At 40.1% G+C, this 26,957-nt stretch overlaps 1 protein-coding gene across 1 annotated transcript in view; it reads right to left on the bottom strand.

Moving 5' to 3' along the window:
- Positions 1-146: 146 nt before the first annotated feature.
- The window catches only part of LOC110171006 (protocadherin-15-like), a 290,940-nt gene continuing 264,129 nt past the window's right edge, over positions 147-26,957 (bottom strand). Inside the window, exons 36-40 of the mRNA XM_055150550.1 lie at positions 13,711-13,738; positions 13,049-13,087; positions 12,861-12,934; positions 3,846-3,975; positions 147-1,384 (exon numbers count right to left, since the gene is read on the bottom strand). Coding sequence (XP_055006525.1) covers positions 653-1,384; positions 3,846-3,975; positions 12,861-12,934; positions 13,049-13,087; positions 13,711-13,738 — 1,003 coding nt within the window. The 3' untranslated portion in view covers positions 147-652. The remainder of the gene's footprint in view (positions 1,385-3,845; positions 3,976-12,860; positions 12,935-13,048; positions 13,088-13,710; positions 13,739-26,957) is intronic.

Genomic DNA, 26,957 nt, shown 5'->3' with positions numbered 1-26,957 from the left:
AAGCACCTTGACAACAGTAAAAAGGCAGGTTTGGATGAACAATACAGGACGTGTCAATGCAAAGAAACCAGGCAGATTCTGTATGAGCTGCACCGACTTAATACTGAAAGAACAAGGTTCATACAGAGACAGTCCTTAAAGGGCCGTAGAAAATCCTCATATACTTTCTTCTCATTTTCCAGTAATTCCATACAAAGTACAAATACTTTATAGCAAATATAGTGTGCCTAGTTGCCCAAAGATGATCAGAAAAATAAAATAGAGCCTTTGTTTTGTAAATAGAAAGCATATTTCACATGGGGGAGTGGTTTGCATTAGGCTACTTATTGTTTAGCTTAGTGATAAAATGGGATTTAAATAAATTCCATAATATGATAGCAAGTAAACAATCCTTTAAAATATTCTTTAGAAATGAAAAGCAAAGAGTTGCTGTCCTGGTCATTAGACACTGGAAAAAAAACAAAACAAAAAAAACTGATTAGACAAAAGTCACTATGGACTTGTGGAAAATCCTCATCAAACTCTTTGGCTAGCTTAATGCTAATTGGCCTTTTAGCTGAGGACCATCCGATTCTTTGCGTCCCTCTTGTTAGCAGTGGTGCCGTGATGATATGACCTCTAGTAGTCCTTACAGTGACTGGAGCACAGTGAGTCAGAGTTTGGTCATGGGGATGTGCAGGCTGTTCCATGGTCCCATCCACAGCTCCTCCTCGTCCGTCTGTGTCCGATCAGAGGGACACTCCATCACCAGACCCCCTTCATCACTGGTGTTACCCCCATCCACCTGCGACTCCCTCTCCCCCTCCTTCCCCTCCTCCCTCCTCTCCTCAGTCTGTACCTGTGAGCCCTGTGCGGCCTTCAGCAGGTTGGATTTGGACGCGGCCGATTCGGGGCCAGTGTTGCTGGTGCTTGTTGAGACTAAGGACACACTTGAATTTCGAGTGTTGAGCGCATTCAGAGTCTTGTCCGTGTTGGAGAAGGAGGAAGTGGCCAACGTAGAAGCTTTACCTGCGCTTTGAAAGGTGCGCAAAATGGTGCACCCTCCATCCGCCGCTGTTCTCTGGGTGTTTATCGGGATCCTCTCCTCCAGCGTGGCGGCCATTTTATCTAATTTTTTAAAGTGCTTGGCTAGCCGCGAGCTGAAGACCGGGGAGATTGGAAGTTTAAGGTTATTATTAGTTGACTGCGTGTTTGTAGTATTAGTTGTGCGTCTGGTTCGAATTATAGATCCATTCTGGGCCACGTAGATGCTGCCGTTGACGTTGGTGTTGCTGTTCAGAGTTACTCGGGTTTGTTGCGTCCCTGGCAACGTGTCGTCTCCGGTAGAGCTGGTCTCGTATTCTCGATCTAACACCAATTTGATCCGACGCTTTCCCCTCCCCTGCTGAAACAAAAAAGAAAAGTTTTACTGACATCCTGCACTTTCAAATGTGGAGAGCAAGTCATAATTCAAGCACTGTGTCTCAGAGCAGATATCGGTGAAAAAGAATAACAAAAGATAGAAGTGCAGTCAGGTCACACAGCATTGCAAAGAAATGCTATGATAGCAATAATATACAATTCAACTGTAAAATAGAAGTTGTCTGATTACAAAAGGAAGCATTCCAGACTACAGGGCAATGGAGGACATATCTTCAGTTGTAAATCACGCCAAACAAGAGACTAAAAAAAAGAAAAAATCCACTCAGGAAATCACTGCACTCCAATCATTATCACCCACTTCTTACTCAGTGCTAATGGGGTAATCTTTGGCGCTCGCTATGTTATCTAGCATCTCAGTCGTCATCTTGTCCGCTGCTCCTTTCCTCATCGCTGTCCTCCATGATTGGCGACAGGTCATCGTGGTTACGCTGGGTTTCCGCCTCTTCGTCGTCACTCTCTTCCTCACTTTCCTCATCCGTTGAATGGGAGCGCTGTCTGGAAGTTTTGGGCCTAGACTTGGCACTTTTGCTACTTGAGTTTTTCCTGCTTTCACTATCCGAGCTTTCCCCTTCTCCGCTATCTGAATCTTCTGTAGTGTTAAGGTCTTTTTCCGTGTCCGATTCTTCAGTTTCAGTTTTGGACTGGCTATCGTATTCTGAGTCCTTAGCATTCCCAGCTTCTGTAATTGAAGAGGAAGGGCTGCTGGTATCTGACAATTCTGATTCTTTAGACTCTTTGCTTTCTTGTTTTTGTTTTCCCCACCATTCCTCTGTCAAACCTTTAGATGACTTTTCCTGTCCTTCCGAGAATCCGCTCCTATCTCCTACAGACGTTTTTGGTTCTGGACGGTTGTCCCAGTCTGTTGCTATGGTAGCTCCCTGAAGTCTCCTGCTCAGGCTGATAAGACTCAAGGCCTCGCTAAGCTTTTGTTTCGCAGGAGCCGGGTTGCTGGCTTCGCTCACAGTTTGGAAATAAGTCCCGTCAATGAGTATCCCATTGCGAACAGTGCCAGACCAGCTCGAAGACGGCAATCCTGGAAGCTCTACTCTCCTCTGTTCTGGTGAAGGTCCAAGTCCCCCAGCAAAACCATTCCTCATCCCATTGTTTGGCGTTCTTCTATATCCTCTCCCCATTCCTGGTTCTGTGTTTTCTTCGTTTGCATGTGCGTTGACTTGATTTTCCGGCTCTCTTTTAGGTTTTTGCAGGCCAGCCTTCAGCTCCTCCATGGGGCTGATGCGAGCTTTGCTCCATGGCGGGTGGACGGCAGGTGGTTGTTTGCTGGTTTTGCTTCCCGAGGAGAACAGAGAGCCCACTTTCATCATGGACTTTAGCTTGTCCATAGCGCTTTTAGGTTTTGTGGTCTCTGATGTAGATTTTTTGCTGTCTTCGGTTTGCTTCGATTTTCTTGGAGAAGTATTCTGAGGACGGGGTTGGGGGGATTTGGAGTTGGAGGATACTCTACCTCCCTGCATCTGTCTCTTCACCTGTTTCATAACAATATATTTGTTTAGTTTTATAATGTATAGTACGTTTAAATATTTCAACATACAAACACTGCTATGAAAAAGTGAAAACGAAAAAGAGGAATTCTGTGCTTTCCCATGACATATAGCTGCAAATTTAAAATTAGTAACACTCAAATTTGGAAAAGGAGAGTTTGTAGGTGGTATAGTACAAGAGATCAATCTAACTGTCAAAGGAAAGCATTCAATAAAAAAAAATGAAAAATCCCTATTTCTTCCCACCTTTTAGTAATATTTTGCATCCTCTTTCACTACCTTTATCAAAGGTTTGGACACAATTTTTCATTTTTGTTTTGTCTTAATCTTTTGACCACATTGTAGAGTCCAACTGAAAGAATCAAAACTATGAATGAACTCATATGAAAAGTAGTAAACAAAAAATAAACTAAATAATTGTGTATTGTTTAAGCTTTAAAAAAAAAAAAAATTTGTACTCCTAGCATTTCTTGAAGTGAAAACCATTTCAGGAGACATCATAAAGATGACTGAGAGAAGGCCAAGGGTTTTTAAGGTGTAGCTACTTTGAGCAATTAAACATATTTCCATTTACTACATAATTCCACATATCTGGCATAATATTAGATGTTTTCTCACGTTTCCAAAATGCAGAAAGTAGTAAACAAAGAAAAAAACATTGAATGAGGAGGTGTGTCCAAACTTTTGGGTATATAAATCAATTCTTAGTTTCAAAACCTGAGAAACGATCTATTCATGCACACATTCTTCTACGTGGACCTTAAACATTATATATAAGAGAAGATTTTAGCCACATTTGCCTTATAACACCGATTCCCTAGAGCAGTATTTATTTTTTATTTATTTTTTGTAGTAGCACTTTATTTACTTTTGCTTAAAATCATTCATATTATTTTATATACAGCGTCAGTAGGTCTGCAGTACCTCGCCATCGGACTCCTGGGTGCTGTAGTAGTAACTGCCATCCTCGTCCACGATCACCTCTCCGTACTCATCGTAGGGCCCGGTCGGAGAGATCAGCTTCCTCCTGCTGCCATACTGAGGGAGCTCATACCTGCACAAACACAAGACCACAAACACAAATTTTCACATTTGCTCAAGGTAAACTGATAAGTGGAAAAGGTTAAGCTAGAACTCCAGGGCGGTTCAGGCGCTGGCTCAGTTCCACATTGTTTTTCACTGAAGGAGGTAGGTCAATTCTTTAATTAATTTCTGGTGTAGTAACAAAAGAAGAGGCCCCAAGCACTATTATATTAGATTGAAAAAAGAGAAAAAAAAAGAAAAACTGGCTCTTTTGAAAATTATAGTAATACATCAATTCTGTACATCTAAGCCTGACACAGTATTTTTAAAGTACAATGCAGTTTTTTATCGCAGTATCACAGTAAATGATAGTATTGATATTTTAACCATATAAAGCAAAAAATCTCAGCAAACTTGTTTCCAAAAGAAGGTATACACAAAAAACATGAGCTGTAAAGAATAAACAGTAAAACATAAGTAAATTTGTGTTAATATTTAAAATGAATCACCCTATTTAGCTCAAATGTTGATGTACTATAAATATTGACCCCAAAAATATAGTTTATTCAGTCGATATAGTAATTATTGTGACAGACCTATACCCATCTAAAATGTAAATATTTGTAGAACCTTTTAAACATTTGCCATGCCCCATTTAGTCCCTTCGTACTTTCTGCACGCTTTCTTGCATCTTGATTCACTAAACACCAAACAAGGATTAACAACATTTCATTCACAGTCCACTAATTTGCCAAAACAAAGCGACCTTAATCACAAAAGTTCTATTTTCTAGCCGGGAGACATTTCTTTAAGGGACAATGGGTGAGTTAATAGTCGTGCTTTTTTGTCTCCTTGTGTTTGCCGTAGCTGGAAGCAGTGGCAGTCGTCAGCGGCCACAGCAGCAGCATCACCTCCTGGGTTACTTTGCCCTGCAGCTACAAGCTCAGAGTGAACAGGTCAACAAGATCATCTTTTAAAATGTGCCCAGGAAACAATATGTCCCTGTGTGATAAAAACAGCATGTGTGGATGCTGCCAGAAGAGGAAGAGGCTGCTTCTCAGAAAAAGAGATACAAGAGATTTTCCACACTGTGTTAAAGGTGCATTGTGTAACTTTTCTGGTGGAGGGTCCGTCAAATCCTTTTCTCCATGGAGATGTTACTGCTTTGTCTGGAATGTTTCACAGTATGGCATTTAACCTTTCTATCTTCATGGAAACCAAACCAGACCAGGCTACAGGTCAGATCTTTGGAGAGGCGACCCTGCTCAGTCAGAATGCCTGTTTTTCAAGATATTTTCGAGTTATAAAACTAGCCTGAATCATCAGCCGGGTTCATTTCGTAGAAACCGTCTGATTTCGCAGTGTTCGAATTTGTTCTCTCGACAGTAGGCGGGCACTTTTTATCATTTAACCAATCGCTGCTATTAGCCACGTATGTAATGCACCGCTAACGGGGCTAACTGGTATATTAAGCAAGGACAATAACGTCTTTCCCCTTGATAAAATTCACCAAACATTTTCTTTATTCCGGCTTTAAATCCTCAATCTCGGGAATCATTGACAACACTGAATGTATGGCTCTTCGCTGATTGGCTGGTGCCCGAACTTGCACTTCCGGGGTTTTTGTGAACCGTCTATTGTATTTTGATTCCTGACCTAATTGATGGAGAGAAATGAAACTGAGCGGAGACAGTAGGTGGCGCCAGCCTGGCTACTATAATCCCCTCTAATTGAATAAATAAAAGGTAAAGCTGTTTAATGTCATACTGTGAAACATTCCAGGTAGAGCAATGACATATCCATAAAAACAAAAAACAAGCAGCAACCAAAAAGATACAAAGTGCACCTTTTTTTCTAACTTAGTTTCTTGGTGTGCCACAGTGAATCAGTGATGGACAATACCAGAGATTTGTTTTCATGTTCAATCTGATACCAAATAATACTATGGAGATGACAATATTTACCCTATACCAATACCAATGGTGTTTGTATGCATTGAAACTCCTCTTTTACCTATAAAGCCTTTCATTTTGATTTCTGCCTCATCTTGAACTGATCTAAAATGTAAATATATAGTATGATCAATCAGAATCAAGTATTTTTGATACCTCAGTCAGTGACAGTGTATTGATAATTTGGTATTAATGTACTAATAATAATTACATACAATTACATAATTACAACAAAGTATAACATGCATAATACATTTGGATTATGATATCAGTGCTGGATTCTCTGCATAATCCATCCCTTTTAGTCAGGATTTGTGACTAGCAGGCTTTAGTTCTTGCCTGTCTCAAAACTGGATTATTTTATTAACAATTCTAAAATGTTTTCAGATAACAGTTTTGGCAAAGATTTAGCATGATCAAGTATAAACAATTGTCTTTTTTCTTTGGACCAGGACAATGCGGTGCAGTCCAAAATGCAGCAAAGCGCCACAAAATGATTAATTTTTATCTTCTCAACAAGAGAGCCTTTTCCTTTTTTTTCCTTTTTCATAGCCCATACTCTGCTCTGCACTCTCTAATGCAGTGGCTATCATTAACTTGGGTGGCTATTTCTCCTTTCTGTAAAGTATTTAAACGTGCTAAATGGGCAAACTGGGCTAGTATTGGTTTGCCTTTGAAGTAACCTTATTACAGTAAGGAGCAGGCCATACAGAAACGTAGCATGGGTGTAATTAAAAAGAATGGAGGAAAAAAACTGCAGATTACACAGAGTGGTGCAGTGGGCAGTTAAATATAAGGTGCTTTTTACAGTGCGTCCCCTCTCTAATGTAATGAGCCTTACCCTTCTGCTAAACCTGCTTATAGGATTTCACAGTCATTACCCACACTTAAGCATATACTGGCTACTTTGTGCATGTGTGTTTCCATATCAACATCCACTAGGGGGCAGTAATAGTCCAGTAATGTTTTGCCAGCTGCCAGCGGTGCCTGCTGTCCTGTGAGCCATCAGTCTGTTTTCTGAGCTCTGTGTGGGAACTCAAACGGACCAAATTGGGTCAGTGGCCTGTTTCTGTGGAGTCTCCAAATGTTAAATGATTATTTAATGAAGAGCCCCAGTCCGGGAGATTAGACAGCCAAAGTCGCACACGCCTGGCTCATGGCATGCACTATTGTAAGCCTTATTAGCCCTGAATTGTCCATATTAAACAGAATTTGTAATCCCCATGATGAAATTGAATGTTTGCTGATTTTTTATTTGTCAGTGGTATAGCAGGAGTTCAAAGTAGTCAAAAAATTCATGCATTTCCAAAGAATGGGTTATAACAATTTGAAAATAAATATCTTGTGGTATGGACAAGTTACAAATAGTATATATAATAATATAGTGGGAATACTAAAATGGAAATGAAGGTAGAATTACACCACTTTTATAATATTATAAAAAAGTAAACATGTTGTAGAGCTACACAATATATTGCAATCAAATCAAAATAGCAATTTGAGTTGGCAAAATTATGACATCACAAAGGCTGCAATTATTTATATTAGGATGTCCTCTACAAAGACCAGAATATCCTGTCTTCTGTGGAAAAATGTTGTACCCTAGTTTGTGGTTCTTGTATTTGTCTATCCGCTCATTTTTCAAACTTCTCTAAAAGTTAATGCTTCTGGTGTTGTTTACAGTGTGCACTCTGAGCACAGTCCTACTTTTGAAACATAAATCACATAAATGAAAGGCTTTCCTCCCCGTACAGATGAGTTTGTCCAGACACTGGTGGCGTGATATGAGTGGGAGCCAGAGAAGTCACGCCTAGCTCAGTCATGGCGCTCCTCTCCCACGCCAAGAGCACACAGAGAGGCAGCTGAAAGCCATTACTCCTCTGTGAGAGCAACAGTCTCTGACCAGAGGGGAGCCACTACAAATCTGCCTTTATTGCATCTGAGGTGAGTGGTGCAGCACAAAGCTTTAGGTACCACACCATTCCAGTTAAAATTACTTCCCTTTCTGAATGATCACATCAAATGAATCATGCATGTCTAATATTATTTGTGAAGTTATAATTTGTGCTATTTCCACCATTGCACATTAAATAATTAAAGGTGTAACCTTTCTGACAGGGGGTCTGCCACATTCTTGTCTCTGTGTCAGTGTTAATGCTTTGCCTAGATCCTGCATTAATTCACTTATAACTGTTTTCATTATAAAGTCTCCATGGAGGTAGATTCGTTTAATGCCATAGTGTGGAACATTTCAGGCAAACGGAATCCATTGGTTTCAGAACGATGATGAGTTAGGGCCATTAACAGAATCTTATATATTCTGAATGGGGGAAATGTCCTCTAAACATTGCATAAACCAGGAAAATGAAACTCATGAATAAGATCTCTATGGAGACATTAGATAGCAGAGATATGCCTTGCAGCAGTTTTTCCCAAACTTTTTTTCTGGGGATCCATATTTTAAAAGTGACAAACCTTTGCGACCCAAGTCAATAGACATTATTCGTAAATCACAAAGGTGGATTTAACCATTGTTGAACATAAAGGAGAATATTTTATTGAGTGATCGTGTCTCTCTGAACAATTAGTATTACTCAAGTTTTAAACAATGAAAAACAGCAATTGAACCAGCAATAAAAGGTCACCTCTCTAAAAGGTACCTTTCACATTTCAACATGGTCAGAACTGTACATTGCAGACCTACATGCAGATTGTGACAAGGCAACCCCCCAAAAAAATCTCTTGTGACCCACCTGAGGGCCATGACCCAGTCTTTGGGAAACAGTACCTTATAGCATTATTTTTGGGTCGCCTTGTCACAATCTGCATGCGTGTAGCACTCTTCTCCTGCAACCTGGACTGGAATGCACAACAAAAATGCTGACAGGTCCACCTATCTCATTAGAAATGTTGAAATGACAAAGACATGTTTTGTCTGATTCATCTGAATGTTGAAAAGAAAAAGAAATGTGCTACATTTAATATCCAGATAGGCAACTTATGGATCCTTTCATTGCTGATTCAATTACTGTTTTTCATCTTTAAAACCTGAGTAATACTAATTCTTCAGAGAAACACGATCACTCAGTCAAATCCACCTTTATTTTGTAATTTACATATAATGTCTATTGACTTGGTTCTCGAAGGTTTGTAACTTCTACAATATGGATCCCCAGAAAAAAAGTTTGGGAAACACTGCCTTACAGCCTAGTATAGCACTGAGTACAACTGTGCAAAGCTCAGGGCTGTTAGAACTGCCAACCTACTGTATACGAGCCAGTCACACACGCAGGTTTCACCATTTACTTCACTATGTTTCCAGTAACAATTGTATTTGTCCTGTTTCAGAACCATACAAATCCCAGCGTGCAATTTCCATGTCAATTTTAAATAAAGTTGTGTTTTCAATTATCCAGCTAAATCACCAATCATGAAATAAAATCCAAGAAAACACAACCCCAGTAGCAGATGGAACAATTTATAACGTCTTTAAAAATAACAATAAAACTCACATTGCTTCTTGGCAACTAGTAAAACTTCTCTCTCCCCAGCGCCTATTAACTTTTGTTAGCAATAGCATATACGGTGTAAAAAGCAAAAACAAACTAAAACATCTCATTTACGAGTGCAACAAATCTGGTAATTAGGTGCGTGTCCCACCAGGTCACACAGCGCATCTTCCCGAGTCAGACATGAAATTGTGGCTGTTGCGCTAAGCTAGCAGCATCTGGCCTATTGTCTGGCTCCACGGCTGGCTGCCTGATTAGCTGCTCCGCTCCTCCAGTACTGCGTATGTGTGTACTTTGTGTAGTATTTGTGTAGTAGTGTGATACAAGGAGCACGAGAGGGTTGGGATATGAATGGAGTCGGAGTGTGTGGCGCTATTTATTTATGTGACAGTGTGGGCGGCAGGATAAAATCAAGTTCCCGGGAGCGAGCAGCTAAAATTATAAGAATTACACAATGTATCACACATGGCAACAGCATGGTCTGAATGAGAGCACAAGGCCACAAGGTCTAGTCCACCAATCAATACCTGCGGGGGGAAAAGTACTCGAAATACGCACTTGAATCATTACTCAAGTACGAGTCCCATTAGTGTTTATACAGTTCTGTAGATACTTATCACTGCCATGGCTATTGTATCACACCTATTTGTACTGCTTGAAATTTTCATGCTGCTACCATTTACTTCTTCTCCTCTTTCAAATGTATGGGGACTAATGCTGCTATCTGTTAGGATCCTAGTCATATACCTAGCATAGGTGGAGTTTGCGGGGTCAGGGGGGTCACTGCCCTCCCTAGTGCCTAAAATATGTCACGAGTCTATAGGCGAGTTTCATTGTTGACAAAAGCGCGCATTGCATGCTGGGAATTATTTTGGTCGGCGGCAATAAACACTAATTCAATATGAAGGACAGAGCGAGAAAGCATGTAAAGGGTACTGATCCCGGTTATTTATCCACTCTAACGGCAGAGGACCGAAGACGATTTGACCAGAAATTGGTCATAAGCATCGATGGAGCCAAATCACCCTTTTCAACCCCTACAAAGCCTGGACCAAACCAAATTTCTGGTCGGAATCACCAACTACCTGGCCAAATATTCAGTTTGGCGATATCCACAATGACTTGGTGGAAACTCCTGGGCCATTCACAGCAGAAAAGATGAAAACCTCCAAGAGTCTCGATGTGTTGTTGAACTTGTTGGAGTCCACGGTTTACTAGGATCTTCTACATTTGCTCTGCGAATGTTTGAACGCCACTTAATTCGCCGTTAGTGGTTCTTTTCACTCGGAATATGAAAAAGACATTTTCCTTCTTCCGTGCTTCTATTTGTGAATCCGATAATGCAGCAGGAATTTACCATTATCGGGGATAAATACGCGAGGTTATGCACTGTGTTTGACCGCTATCGTGTTTCTTGCCTCCGACCAAAATATTTCCCAGCATGCAACACGGGCTTTTAATAACAATGACGTCAGCTCAAACTCGCCTATAAATTGACCAATGCAAATATTTACTTTAAAAAATGTATTAATATTTTAAATATGTCAATAAAACAAAAGGATTGTATGAAAGAAAATATGAATTCAAGTGTGAACCAGGTCTAAGCCAGAACTAAACCAGGACTGAACCAAGACTGAACCAGGTCTAAACCAGGACTAACCGTGGACAAGAGAGAGAAAGAACTCCGAGCCCGTGGAGCAGGATGTCCACAAAGCGTGATTAGGTGCTATGCTGAAGTGAATCGTAAACAAAAAGGTGATATTGTGAAATCTCTACACTCAATAGATCAGAACATAATAGCACCATATTACTCATGTACAGTAGTTGACAAACTATAACTCGCCTCCTCAGGTCATATGTTTTTCTTACTTCTCATCCTTAGATGCTGGCACCCCACAAACAGGGCAACGTGCAGGTGGATAATTGCTTGAACTCTGTGGCGCCCTCCTGCTGTGATATAACACAATGGACAACACAGCCGAGTGCGGATCTGTGCAGACTTCAGATCAGAGCCTTGTCCGTGACATGCTGTCAGACCGTATCAAAGAGCAGACCGTTGTGCCCTCACAACACCACAGACAAATCAAGTGCAGCGTGCAACCACCTCCAGCCAAGAGGAGGCGCACACGTGTTTGATGTGAGTGCCGCTAAACCACAGAGTGGTACTGCCAAGAGTCAAAGGTCAGCGCCTTGATACAAGAAGACTGATCATTCAAGAAATACAGCGTGGCATTCTTCTTGTATTGTTTACCACTCATAGCTGCACTCTGTCTTATTGCTCAATATATGAAAGCTGGAACCTTTTTTTCTTATTTTATGACGGGGGCAGTATTTATTGTGTGTACATAAGTCGAAAAGGTTGAATTAATAACTAAGATTATAGATTATAGATGTAAACTAGTTCTTAAGTGCAATTCTGCTATTTATTTATTGCAGCCATTTTTTTTTAACAATATTGTACATTTAGAATAGTTTTTGTGGTTTAAATCTGCTTTTGGGTTATTGCGTCAGTGGCATAAATTTGTTTCATTATCGTTTACTGTCTCCATTTACTTCAGCAATATATCGAACTACAAAATTTGTTACTGCGAAAGGAATACACACCCATATATAAGTAGAAGTCTGATTTTAGTGGTTAATGCATTTTATAAACGTATAGGGCCTGAAGCATGAGTGAAAAACAGGATGAATTCAGAATGAGCTGTTAGCCCCATCTATTTAGTCCACTCTCTCACTCCGATAAACTCTAACAGAGAAACAACAGTCTGAAATATTCACACAGAGTTGTTTGCACAAGGTTCTCAACCAACAACAGCTCCAATTGGATATTGACACTGGCTTGCCTGGTTCAATCAGATGTTCATTAAAGATTCACTGTGTAACTTCTCTGGTGGAGGGTCTGTCGTAGCTTTTCCTCATAGACATCTTATTTCTTTGCCTGGAATTGTCCACTGTATAGCATTAAACATATCTATCTGGAATTTGTTGATTTGTTTTTGGTGGAAATAGCGTGGAAATGTGTATTCTTATTTTTTAGTGTGTGGCCTCTTTCTCTACAGATCTTACCTGTATCTTGGCCTGGTGGTTTGCTGGGTCCCTGGTTGGAGGCAGGCGTAAGGAACAGCTAACGGCTTTATGCTTTCTCAACTAACTCTGTAACTACCTTCTACTAATTTTTGCCTTATTGCAGGTTTACTCGTATGTTTGATAAATTAAGTGTTTTAAAATGTAATGCAATTGTAGTATCTCCTCATCCTTGCCATTATTTGAAAATTCCAATAAAAAATGGTCACAAAAAACAGTGCACCTTTATACAGAGAACATCATTCTGTCTAGACAAAATGTACTTGTTGCACATGACTGAACGTACTAAAAGTTATGCCAGCTGGGGTAAACCATAAACTATACAAATGATTATGATAATAGTCCCAACTTTGTGTAACTGCAGTTCTCACCCGTGGTCGTAGTTGTAGTAATCCTGTGTGTAGTAGTCCTGTCCTGGATCGATGCCCGACTCCATGGACAACTCCTGCGGGAACGACATTTGTTATGAACCAAGATCTAGCAGAAAAACATAAGTTATAAACGGCCACAACAAGAAAGGGGGAAAGAAAGAGAATTCATAGAACAATAGACAAAGTACCTCAGGTCTGAGCAGAGAGGGGCGCAGGAGCTGTTGAGTCTGTCAGAAGAGAGGACAGTGGAAAATAGCAAAAGACACAGCAGAATTTATAATGTTTTACTTTTTGATCTTTCTCATTCTTTAGTGTCATTTCCCATTACTACTTGGATTGACTTTGATTTCCCTGCTAACGTGAATCATTAATATTAATAGCATGTCAAAACGGCAGATGTTTAAAAATTTAAACGTGAAATCAATATTTTTAATCAATTTTAAACTTTAATGAGAAAGATCAAGAGATTCACAGAAAATCACATAAACTGGACACTGGCCCTGCTGGTGCCAATCATGCACTTTAAATCATGCTAGAGAAATACTGATAGTTGTAGTGGCATCATGCTGGGGGGTTCTACATGCATGTCTCTAGTGGAATGTTCAGCAGTTACCATGTTTACATAATGTACACATTAGCAAACACTGCCAATAACAGTCAGAAAACTCAACCAAGCCAAGTCTTTCTGATCAGGTTGTGTTAATACAAAGCTCAGATTAAACTCTAACAAAGCCTTAGACGGAGCAGTGCCTACAGTTAGCATCACACCACCAATGAATGCTGGTGCAAAGTATCAATAGGAAGACAAAGTTAGAGTTCATGCAGTCAACACCCATGCAATTGCACATACCTCATGTTGGCCATATAAGCCTATACGCCTAAAACAGAGAGAGAATCGCATTAGTGAACATTGTACTATCAAATATAATTATTGTTTTTCTTTTAAATGACCTTCATAATTACTGTTTTGCTGTTTTGTTCTTGCTTACAATTCTGATAATGGCTTTATGCATAAAAACTTCATAATCACAAGCATAAACCATGACAGAGATGTGATTATGCTTACAAGTATAAAAAACAATTATTGCACAAAGACTCGATTACAAAATTGGCTTGCACTTTGCTCTGAACTCTGGCTAAATCTGTGGTTAAGTTAATAACTACAAGCTGAACTGTCCAAAAGAGGAGTGCTGTTTTTGATGTAGAGCTATAATAATGAAGCCTTGACAATCTAATTCATGTTCATCAATGTCATCGTAGTGTACAAGAGCAAAATCAGACCATCAATGTTTTTTTTAACAGATTCTCTGGCCATTTGATGTCAGTGGAAGAACTAGACAGATGCACAAATTCAGTTGCTAAGATTTGAAGAAAAGAGTTGGTTTTGTATTTTTAGGCCATGCATTGGGCAACAATAAAACATATTTAGCCAGCTGAAAAAAAAAAATCAATGTCGGTTGAAGTTTGGGTCAAACTGTCCCTTCCAACTGGGAACTAAAGCCCTTTAAAGTGCCGTGTAAAGCCGCTGGACTCCACGGACAGAATGGGCATTTTTACCTTGCACAGTTCTAACTGTTGTCCTTATGCTATTCGCTGGGGTGTGTTACCTCGTGTGACTTTGCAATTGTTAAAGGTCCATTGTGTAACTTTTGGGTTGGGGGTCCATCAACAGCTTGTTTCTATGGATATGTAACTGCTCTGCCTGGAACCTTCCACAGTATGACATTAAACAGCTCTACCTTACATTTATTCAGTTAGAGGGGTTTTATAGCTCAGAAACACAGAGACAGCGGAGTTGTCTCTCCACAGATCTATAATAATAATACTAATAATAATGCATCAGTTTTATATAGCACTTTTTGGACACTCAAAGATGCTTTACAGAGCATTATTCATTCACTCCATACCCAGTGGTGGTAAGCTACCATTGCAGCCACAGCTGCCCTGGGGCAGACTGACAGAAGCGAGGCTGCCAATCTGCACCATCGGCCCCTCCGACCACCACCACACAGCACTTTCATACTAGGCAATGTGGGTGAAGTGCATTGCGTAAGGACACAACAACATTTTATTTTTACAACTGGCGCCCCCCTGATTTTCCCAGTGGTCTCCCATCCAATGACTACCCAGGTCCAGCTTTGCTTAGCTTCTGAGAGCTGACAGGATCAGGCTTTGACAAGCCGGTATGGCCATGATCTGACCTGTAACTTGGTCTGGTTTGATCTCCATGAAGATAGAAAGGTTTAATAGCATACTGTGAAACTTTCCAGACAAAGCAATAACATCTCCATGAAAAAAAGCATTTGATCAGAAAAGTTACATCATGCATCTTTAAACTGAATTCAATCATTAGCAAAACATGATGTAAAAGGAACATGGGCCTATTTGACAAGGCTGATCTAACCACAACAAATGTAATGTACTTTGATTGCTCAACTGTAATTTTGCTATTGAAATTACTATGTTACACTGGTACATGAAGTCTGCAGCACAGACTGTAAAGAAGTAGACTAAGCGAGTGTGACGTAAATGAAGCTATTGAGGCTAGCAGTTATAGGAGCAAATTTAGAACCGAGTTTTAGACCACCATTGTCATGTAGAGTGGGATAAATCACCTTATGATGTCATGAAGCAGTAGTATAAACAGAAATGGACATATAAAACAGCATATTTTAAGTTGACATAGCATGTTTACAACTCATTGTGCAGAATAACAATATCAAGTTGAAATTAATTCTGTTTATCTTAGCGGCCTACTTTATTCTCTATGAGCCAGAGTCATAGCCATGTGTGCGTTACCACCACCACACACTTTTCCTCACAAATTTTTCAAAACAATGACAAATGAACATGAACCAGGAACACAAAGACACCCAAATGATATTTCCGACTCGAGTATTCAGGTGGGACAGAGAGAATAACAAACAAATGAATGTCAAAGAAAGAAAAGAGAGAGTACACCCCTCCGTTCCAGTCCATGTGTGGTGGCGGCGTCTATTGTCATGTGAAACCAGGGTAATGAGCTGGCAAAATGAAGATGCATCGCGCTACAATGACTTTCACAAAGAACACATCCGATTCCCTAACACACTCACAAGCAGACGATTCTTTAAATAAATTCAAAATGAGAATAATTGTGTCCATTAATCACAGACAGGGACATTTTTTTGCATCTCCAGTCATCCAGTCACCTTTGTGTTCTCATAAAGACAGGATTACTGCGGCGACGTGAGTAGGTGCCATGACTGACACATGAGTGGAGAGGGAGATAAAAGTCGATGAATGGAAGGCATACTCGTGAGCAGATGAAAAGGAGCTATCTGCAGAACAGCGCGGAACAGAATGGTCCCGTCATTGGCTCTGTCTGTATATGTGTGAATGGTGTGTGTGGTGTGTGTGTGGTGTGTGTGGTGTGTGTGTGAGATACGGATGGGGATCTCTAATCCTCTTACTATGAGAGGTAAGCGTGGAGATGGTGATAGTCAGGTCAGACACATCAGGTGTAGCATGCTAAAGCAACATTTTTCAAGTGTGATTACAAAGTGGATTTTATATGTACATGTAATAGTGATTTTAAAGGGCCCACATTACGCTATTTTTTGGATCTATGTTATACAATATTTTCTTTATCACAAACATACCTGGAGCTGTGTTTTGTTTTATTCAGTCATGTTTAACACAAACCCTGCATATTTAACAGAAAACACTGTTCCAACTTGTGATGTCATGTGGTAATACAGTGCTCCCCTTTGATTTCAAACTACATACACGTTCACTAGAATCATTTGGATCATTTCAGCCTTCGAATTGCCAGTGTCTCCTGAAATAAAGGCAAAAAGTAGCTGTTAACCTCAAAACTACCATGTTATGGCATCACAAGGTGGAACACAGCATTTTGAGCTTTGGCGATGTAGGGGTGTGCAAAAATACTGAAATATTGATATATTGTATCACTGCTATATCGATATGTCCTCATCAAGAGTATTTTAAGGTATATTTTACTAAATCATTTTGTTACAGTGCTACAGTTTTGTTGCTTGTTTAGAGGAAGGAAACCCGTTTATGCAACACATGTGATATTTTCACTGTTTTGATGAGTAAAATGTTTGTGTTTCATATGAACTTTTCATAAGAAGTGGTTTAACAAAGACTTTTACTATCACAGACATGATTTTGCCTTTATTTTTTATTAAACTGTATCATATAGATTTGAAATATGTCGTATCGAATTGCAAGCTCACTGTATCGTATTGGCAACTTCTGAATGATACCCAGCCCTAATGTAGACAGACTAATAATAAAGGTTTACTCAACAATGAACAACATGAAACAAAACAACTCCAGGTATGTTTCAGCAGGTAACAACATTCTAACATGGCTAAAAGTTCACAAGAGTCAATTTTGTGTAATATGGGGAGCTTTAAATTAAAAGGTACAGTATGAACCGTTTCTGGTGGAGGGTCTGCCACCGGCTTGTCTCCACTGAGATGTTATCTTCGCCTAGAATGTTTCAAAATATGGCATTAGACATCTAGCTCCACATAGGCAAGCAGGTGATGCCATCGAGCCACGATCTGTGGAGCGGTGAGTCACCTTACAGTATAAATGCAGGTATTTTGAGGTTGAGGATTTGCTGTTAAATTGACACCTTGTGGCTTATGCTAGCTAGATCTCAGAATGGTTTGGGAGTACACTACATTGTCTAAGTACATACATCCTGAAGAAACTGTCTTATAAGTATTGCAGTGAGGTTCAGTCAACATGGTAAATCGGATTTCCACTTTAAATTGACAATTTCTTTTAGTCGAAAATTAACTAGACTCCTTTCTGTAGTTTGTTGTATAGGAATGGGTCAGAAAGTAAACTAAGTTGACAGCAGATTTGTAAAATATCCAACCAGGTTTTGAATGTCATTTCTCAACCAATACTGGTTCAATGCTTTACGTTGTGTATATACGTTATCTTTACCTTTTATGTGTATATAATGTGTATATATTGTGAAGAAAAACAAAAACAAGTTTATAGAGCATCCTTTACTAAAACTCAAAACGCCAAAACTTTATCACCTTGGTCTATGGTTGGCCACCTTTATTTTGACCTTATCTGAATAAAACTTGGTGTAAATATAGTCTTTTGTAATAAAGTGGGCATAAAACCAATATTTTTTGTTCAAGGTCTTTGCCATTCTGCAGGGAATAACAGTGTTTGGACATGGCGTGGCGACCTCTGCTGGATCACCTGCCTGGTCACCTTGCAAGATAGTGTCCAGGTGTCAAACTTTATGCATGAAGCTATATTTCAAAACATTTCAATAAATAAATAAATAAATAAATAAAACAAAACAAGCATTGATTGGTGATTTGGAGCACCACCATACCCTTGACAATGAAAAACTCACACCTGTGTAGTAGTTGAACTGCAGAGGAGTGTTTTTGGAGATAAGTTGTACGTGTCTTTCTTGTTCTGACAGGCCCATTATTAGGTCCACCTTCTGTAGTACATAGACAGTGAATGTATGGTACTCACACATCCGCCATGATTGACTCCCTGTCTGCTGTTCCCTTCACCTTGTTTAATAGCAAGTATCACGATTACCCTCGGAAACCGCACCTCTCTTTTGTCTTCCTCCTATCTCCGCACGCTGGCTCTGCTCTCATTTGTGGACAGCGCTTTGTCCTCCTGGCCATTTTCATTCTAGCCATCTTCCCCTTACAGCTTTCTCTATACTTCTTTTGTAGTTACAAGTCATGCAGAAAATAACAGAAATACTTCAAGAATGTCTGAAAGCAGAGAAGAAATCCGTGATACACTTGGGTTTAAGGCTAGAGAAAATAATATTCCTCTTCACACCAATAGTCCACCTATAAAAGCTTATAGGAGCTTTACAACTCATGTTTTATGTGGGAATAAAAGACATTCAACAATCTGCCTGTTTTTGCTTTATGAAAATGTCTTGGACTTATGATAACCCAAAACAGTATCTTTGCAAGTTTAGGAAAGGAATTTCAATTGTAAAAATATATTGAAAAGTATATTGGAACTTCATTTTACATCTGAGCAATCAATTCTCCACTAGTATTCACTATTCTACATAAAGATTCAAATTCATCTTGTAACTGGAGGTAAAATCTGTCCTTGAAATCAAATCAAATGTGTTTGCTGCGTGCTGTCTGCATCTATTTATAAAAAGCTTTATTGACAGGAAGTGCACATTAACATGGTAGTTGTCAGCAAAACTCCACACTGGTTCCAGAGTTGTGAAAAGCTTCTAGACTCATCATGGTGAATAATTAGGAATGCATAAGGTAAGTGAGCAATACATTTGGACCACTGCAAGTTGTTTAAAATGGTTTAACTAGTTTTGTTTATCACATTTTTAAAACTAGATACAGTGCATTTAAAGTAGTTGTTCCTTTAATAGTTTTCTCGGTTTTGCCCTACTACAAAAACATGAGCCTTTTTGGAGGAGGCAGACTCTCAGACGAAGAAAAGTTCAAATTTTGCTCCCACCAAATATTGCTGTGTCCTTGGGCAAAACACTTGAATGAGTGAAAAGTTCCTTGATCAAGTTTCTAAGCAAGGAGCGCCCATGGCAATATGAACGTTACTTTTTATTTGCTTTCCAAACATTTAATCAATATTTCAGTGACATATCAAACGGACTAACAAATGGACAAACTTGGGGCGGGCAAGATTGACTCATCAACGCCAAAAGCAGGCCCTCAAGATAACTGTTCCTTGTTCTAATAACTTGTACTATTGTTCAGTCTGTTGTCCCTCCTGACTCTACTCCGGATCCAAAATACAATATTCTGTGCTTTTCTAAACGCTGTGAAAAACACCCCATATTCCCCCCCATGTGAATGATGTCTTCAGCAGAGAAAGGCTTGCACAATAGAAACCAGATACAGCCCCGTGTTTCAGCCTGACAAAGACTACACACTGTGAATATGTTTGTCTGACAGGTGGCAAGCTGCGCATTACACAAAATGTCGAATACAGCTTTTTCTCTCTCTCTCACTATCCATAGCGCTGGGGTCTCTTCACTGCATGCAGCAAAATGTATGTGCTCCAGCAAAGAGGATCTGAGTTTTTTCTTTCTTTTTTTTTTGTAACACTGCTTGATGACATACGGTGCAGATCGAAATCTCGGTCCAAAGCATTTCTACAAAGGCTGCTACATCTTAATATATGAAGTGGTATTTTTCATAATAAAAAAGCGATTAAATGTAACGGGAAAAGTAGCAGGTGAGTTATCTCCGAGGTAGCATTTATCAACTGTAAATGCCATTCTGTCAGGGGCCGTCTTTATTGACATTAAACAGATATTTATAGACCTCCGAGGTGATTGTAGTGTAAAAGGGTAATAATGAGAAATCTTCAATATTGCACTTAAAGCTGCAGGGCATGGTGAGATGAAAAATATGTCAATATATGAGGAGAAGATGAAACAAAACAGACATTTAAGCAATCACTATCTATTCAAAGGTCCTATATTACACTAAATTGACTCTTGTGAGCTTTAAGCCATGTTATAATGCTGCTGCCTCATCAAAAACATACCTGGAGTTGTTTTGTTTCATTCACACATGTTTGAGCAATCCTTTATTATTAGTCTGTTTACATTTCTAAAGCCCAAAGTGCTCTGTGATGTCATGCAGTGGTAGTTTTCAAGTTAACGGCTACATTTGACCTTTAATTTAGTAGAGATTCCCAATTCCAGAGCTGAAATTATCCAAATGATTGGCATATAGAGTTTAGAAACTCAGTGAAGCACTTCCTGTATTACCACATGACATCACAAGGTGGTGTTTGAGAGAAGAGCTCAGCCTAAATATGCAGGCTTTGTGTGTTAAACATGTATGAATGAAACAAAACACAACTCCAGGTATGTTATGATGAGGAAACAAGATTATAACATAGATCAGAAAATAGTCTAATGGGCCCTTTAATACTCCTGCTACATTTGCCTCTTTGGCCACGAATTTATCAATTAAAAGAATTATGATGTAAATAAAACTTGAAATTTTATTTAATGACAACACAATACAAAGTAAAAGAAAAAAATATAGAGAAAACAGACACTTTAACTATAAAATACCATATAGCAACAAAATACAAACAATTTCTAGTGGATTAAACAAGTAAATAATACTACATTCTACATTTTGATATGCTGATATGGTCCTAAATGAATGTTGTTCCTGCTACATTACTATTCTACAGCTGAGTCCCAACAAACAAGTTTAGAATTCATGGACAAGCAAAAAAGCAAATGTTTTGTCCAGTTGGCAGGTTCGTATTAATATTTCAATCTTTGAGGAATTGTTCTCATCAGACAGTCTTCTTGGAAAACCGGCCTGCCAACCTCTCATAATATTTCTCATAATTCTTCTCATACAGCTGATTAGTCCGAATTTGTTGCTGAAACGAATGCCAGGACTGATGTCAGTTTAATGACCAGAGGACATTTTGACACTTGCTGCTGGATTTCACAGTTCCCATCAGCAGCTATTAAAGCCAATTGCCTCAGATTAAATTCATCAATGTCCAAAAATGACGTTTTGGTGAAATGTGTCTGTGCAAGATAATAAATCATTCATGCAAAAACAGTGTGATTTATTGTAAAAAGAAAAGATTTCAGCTGTGTCGATCGTCGCTTGGGTCAAATCAATGACCTCTTCAGAAACTTTTCACAATCTGAAACTGAGATCCATTGTTTTAAGCAGTTCTCATTTTAGCTTGTGTCGTATAGAAAAGCACAGCTGTAGCTCTAAATCATCAGAGCGTCCCTGGGTGCTATTTTCGGCAGCAGTCCCATGACGACACACACACATTGTCAAGACATTTCTTTTCCCATATAAGAAAAAGCAAAAGGCTAGAGCATGGTAGACTGTGAGGGGAAGCGTTTCTCCAGCTCCTCCACGATTGAGTTCATATTTGGGTTAGGTTCAATTTTCGGAGCTGTCTGATCCTCTATCGCACCTTCTGAATTTCCGTCTGTGCTTCCGACAACCCCATTCCTCGCATCTTCTCCTTCCTCACCAGCTTTTGTAACATTTATCGCATCTAAAGAGTCCAAGGAGTCAAGAGAATCCACGGACTCCCTACTTTTAATCACCTTCTTTAATGGAATTTGTTTCTGATCGATCTGGCTGAACATGTTTGCGACAGACCTTTCGATCTCTGCGATGTTTTGGATGTTCTTCAATATTCCTTTGAGTTCCTTACGTGGAGGTTCCGGTTCGGTGGGGAGGGGAGGCGGGGTCGGGCGGAGGGATACGGGACGCAGGGTCGGTGCTTCGGCCAGGGACGGCAGGACAAAGGTCGAAGGGCGCAGGAACGAGGGGGACAACGGGGCAGGTGGAGGGGGCGGTGGAGGAGGAGGAGGAGGTGGCGGGGGTGGTGGTGGAGGAGGAGTAGAGGAGGGGACGGGCGGTGCTTGGCGTTTGGCAGGATTCGGCGTGGACGCTGGAGGCGGCGAGTCGAGGTCGGCGCGGGTACGGGGGGCGGGGTCGAAGACGGCGGGGCGAGCGGCGGAGGAGGGGGCGCGGTGTTGGGCGGGGGGGGGTGGAGGTGAGGAGGAGGGAGCGGGCGGCAGAGGGGCAGGAGTGGTGGGCGGATCGGGGATGACCTCCAGTTGAAGTTGCAGCCTCTCCTCGGGACCTGGCGAAAGATTGGCCCCGAATCGTCTAAGCACGGGCGGGGTCGGTTTGTGACTCGGAGGCGGCGTTCCCGGGTCGCTAAGGGTTACGATGATACTTGGTGGACCAATGCTATGGGTTGGAGTGGACATTTTTTGATGCTGTGGCGATTCTGGGAAAACTGAAAGTAGAAAATCTGGCGACAAAGACCCTCTTGAGTCCCTTGTTTGGCGTTGCCTCATCTCCGCCTGTTGCTCGAAATGCCTAGCTTGCTCTTTGACACTTAGTTTTGGTTCTAGACTTTGACTTCCCAATAAATCTGAATCCAATCCGTGGCCGAAACCAGAATCCAGTCCGGCATCCTTGCATTCCGCTTTGAGTAATTCCATTTCCCATTGCACAGGATCCATAACTACTTGTCGTCTTAAAGCATCGTACATATCTCTACGGTGGAGTCTGCTTGGGAGGGTCCAGCTATGGCTTACCCCGGACCCCCATCCCATATCGCCATAGCTTCCAAATCCAACATCTCCACCTGAACTGAGTCTCAACCAGGCATCTCTTATACCTTTCCTAGTTGGAGAAAAATGCCCGAGCATATCCTGTCTCCTCTGGCTTTTCCCACACATTTCCGGGCTACTCAGTGTCCCGTCCTCGTGGTAGATTGGGTTCTTGATAGTCAAAGGGTTTTCATCGGATAGAAACGTGATGTTGGATTCGGATTTGGGCAGGTTGTTGAGTCCGCGTCCGTTGGCGAGGCACTGCTTATGGGCAGCGATGGCACGGGTGGCGAAGTCGGACAGTAGGCGCTGGCGATCGCACTCGTCCAAGCTGCTGGCACGACCGTGGTTTGTGCGACTGGTAGATGGACACAAGAGGAGAGGGTAGAATGAAGAAGGAATGGTGAAATGGCATGCAAAATAATAGATGAAATATGAAACAACAGTATGGTACACCAATCACACAGGACATTATGACCACTGCTGTACAGATAATGTGAAAAGTGCAGTATGTGGTAAAAAACAGAGATGGGTGGTACTCAGTTACATTTACTTGATATTTGTACATTTTTTTGTGTTGCTTTTTAATACAATTTGACTTCCCTACTTATTTTTACTTGAGTAATCTATTTTTTTTTCCAATTTCCACTGATTTCTTAGATCGATACTTTTATAAATGTATGTAACATTACTCTTACTTGAGTACTGCTCTACTCAATTTTGGTAGAAACAGAACAAATCGTGTTGTGATAGCTAGAAGACTGAATTATAGAATCTCCAATAGTCTGCAGTGGAATAGTGATGAACTAAGGACAATGCTGGCCAATCTATAAGTTATAGTTAAAAAAAAAGCTGAATAAAATAAGGCTTGTTAGAGCTCAGTGACAGGTGGCAGGTGGTCAGAATGTTTTGCCTTATGGTGCGTTAAAGCCACTAACATCAAAGTGTGGGAAAAAAGAATTCGAAAATCGGCTTAAAAGAGATATCACAGCAGCCAGTCACATAAAGTTAAGGGAGATTAAACGAGAGAGGAATCAGATGGAGTGCTTTTTAGACAAATCAAACAGACTTCACATTACGAGACAAATGGGGACTAAAATGAAAGGAAATAGATGAAGATCGGAGGTGATTTGTGTCATTTAGATATAGATAGAACACTAAAGAGATCGTTTAAACGACAAGGGAAGGAAAACAAGTCAATTTCGCTATTGCACAAAGAAATATAGCCACAAAGGGTAAAGCAGGGAGAGTTATTATGCTAGCTCAAAACTGGCACATGTTAGAGAAAGTGGGTTGGTTTTCAACTACATACAGATACTAATTGGTCTCATGGTGTTATGTCTTGGCTTTGGTATCAATGCTACTCCACAAAACAACCTACAAACAATGCTATTTGCTACAGAACTGCCAGCATATTTAACATGGCGCTTCTACGAATGTAAGCCAAAAAACCCACTCACTTTTGCCTGTCAGTCACAGATAAAGATGGATGGCAATGAGCAAAGAAAATGAAATGAAAAATATATCAATCAAACATGACAAGGAAATGAAACAGAATGCAGTTAAAGTTGTAAATGAAAAGTTGTATAGAACATTTTGTGCCATTTGTTGCCCTAATCCATACTGGAGTGGTTGAGCACAAATGATGTTTTACTTCATTACACTGCGTCATTTGGATGATGCACACTCCCCTCTGGCACATCATCAGATATAAAGCCAATACTACTGTCCAAATGGGCTGAGTATCTTAATATTCTGGAGTTTTCTGAAACTTTTTTAAAATGTTTGTGAGTCCATGTGACATAAGGCACACAGAATGGTGCATGAAAGCTACATATTTTATTGGGATGGATGGATCTGTCTATCTGCAAACAAGGGATCTTAAAATCGTTCTAACAAGCCTTTTCAGACCAAACCCCCCCAACATGGCACTGACACACATTTAATAGATAACAAGACATGTAATAGATACGTATAGGATGTTCATTTGTACCAGCTCAGGGATAATTAAACCACAATTATCAACTTCTCATGTGCTAAGCAGCTAATGTTCTATAATGATTTAATCTGTTTTAGTGAGATGGCCATCAAAGGCTAGTTAACAGATATTAAAGGAGCACTGTGTATGTGTTCTGGTGAATGGTCTGTCGCCTGCTTGTCTCATATTGTTCCATAATACCCCATAAACTGATCCATCCTACATTCATCTATTTATGTCTCGAGCACTGGTGCAATAGCCCTATTGTATTTTCATATTATTGCATTAAAATTATTGTCAAAATAATTTATTTAGTAGGATGAAGCAATATCCTAACATTTTTATGAGACATGCAGGTCACGGACCCTCCACAAGAACAGTAACATGTAGTACAACCTTAAAGAAAGTGAAACCTCTTCAAAATCTCTGGTCAGACTTTTGCCACAGACCATAGACAGTAATTAAGAATATACACTTAGATAAGTTAAATGCTTTACGACACTTATTAGAGGCAATGATATGGATAATATTTCTTGTATTGCACTCTGCAATCTGCACAGACTACTCTCCACAACAATTACACATGCACTGAAGCTTATCAATGAAATTAATTATTGCCCGAGGAGCTCTTCATAAATTTGTGCCTACATTTATTTCAATTATCCGGAATTGTGAATTATTTCTGCATGCATTTTTCAGGCAATGGCTTATGGCTATAAGTCCAATAGATACACTTGGACTGGGGGGCGTACAGTTGAAAATCCCTGTTGTCATTTGGAGAGATAGCCAGTGCCATCTTGCATATGAATTGCTCTTATGTTAATGGGGAAAGGGGGAAGCCATATCAAGGACAGACAGAAAACCAGTGATGCATATAATACCGATAAGAGTTCAACTTCTGTGCAGAGCCTCGCCAGGAAATGAGAAATTAACTAAGTGTGCATTGCCTTGAGTGGGTGTGTTAAATGTTTAGTGGAAATTAATAGTGGTTCAATGCGGCGTGCTTATTAGACAGTAGTTTAACCAAAGCAGTGGAAATTGGTAATAAGACAGTTTAAATATGATTTTCTAGGTGCACAATGAGGTGAGCAGACATTTGCATGGATCGATGATTGGTACACATGAAGTCAATTTTTAGGAATGTTCTTTGATTTTACCTCTGAAAGCAAAAGTGCAGTGTCTGGTTGAAAAAGGTCATGTTTTATCAATAATTGCACAAGGGAGATAAAACCAGGCAGATCGACTTTCTTTGGAATCTTAATCATAGAAACATTTGAGGTCATCTCCTTGGAGGGATGAGAATATTGAAAAATAAGTTTCAATTTGAAGTTTGAATTTCTCATGGCGAGCTTCACAAAACCTGCTCCATCACTTTTATCTTTAAGTTATAAGGTGATATTGAATAGACTTTCTTACTATAACTGATAAACTGTGTATAACTACTGAAAGAAAATATGCTTTCATCTGAGTAAGCCAACAGTTCTGGAGCTAGCGTGAATTGAGCCTGGAAGACCGAACATCCATCGCCGCTTCTCCAAAGTTTATCAGCTCCTCAGCCTTCATCACCTCACTCCAAATACTCCTCCCTGCTGCTTGCCACACCTCCTCTTCATCCAATCTGCGCCCAGTTTTCCCAATTTAAACCCTCATTACAGATGCAGCGCTCCACCTCCTCAGCTTTTCATCATCTCATCGTCCTCTTTGTTCTCTTCATCCTCACCTCTACCACCTCAACAGGCCCTGGGGGAAAGACATCTCCTACACATCATCTAATTGGCCACGCCCTTCATTGCAATGTCTTCTGCCAGGGCCAGAGCTCTGAAGATACCTCATTCAGTAAAACCTCTAATACCTTCTCCCGGTTGAAATTGTCATATTTTCCAACCAGTGAGTTAGAGGGACCAGTATTTGGAGCGTCAGTTATGGCAATCTAAAATTTGATGTCTATTTCTTTCCAGATGAATAGACTAACATC

This window comes from Boleophthalmus pectinirostris, unplaced genomic scaffold (assembly GCF_026225935.1).
Source record: "Boleophthalmus pectinirostris isolate CB_2022bp ecotype Guang Dong unplaced genomic scaffold, ASM2622593v1 HiC_scaffold_14, whole genome shotgun sequence".
In the NCBI taxonomy this organism is placed as follows: Eukaryota; Metazoa; Chordata; class Actinopteri; order Gobiiformes; family Gobiidae; genus Boleophthalmus; species Boleophthalmus pectinirostris.
The sequence above is the reverse complement of the archived record's forward strand: the minus strand, read 5'-3'. Positions and strand labels throughout refer to the sequence as shown.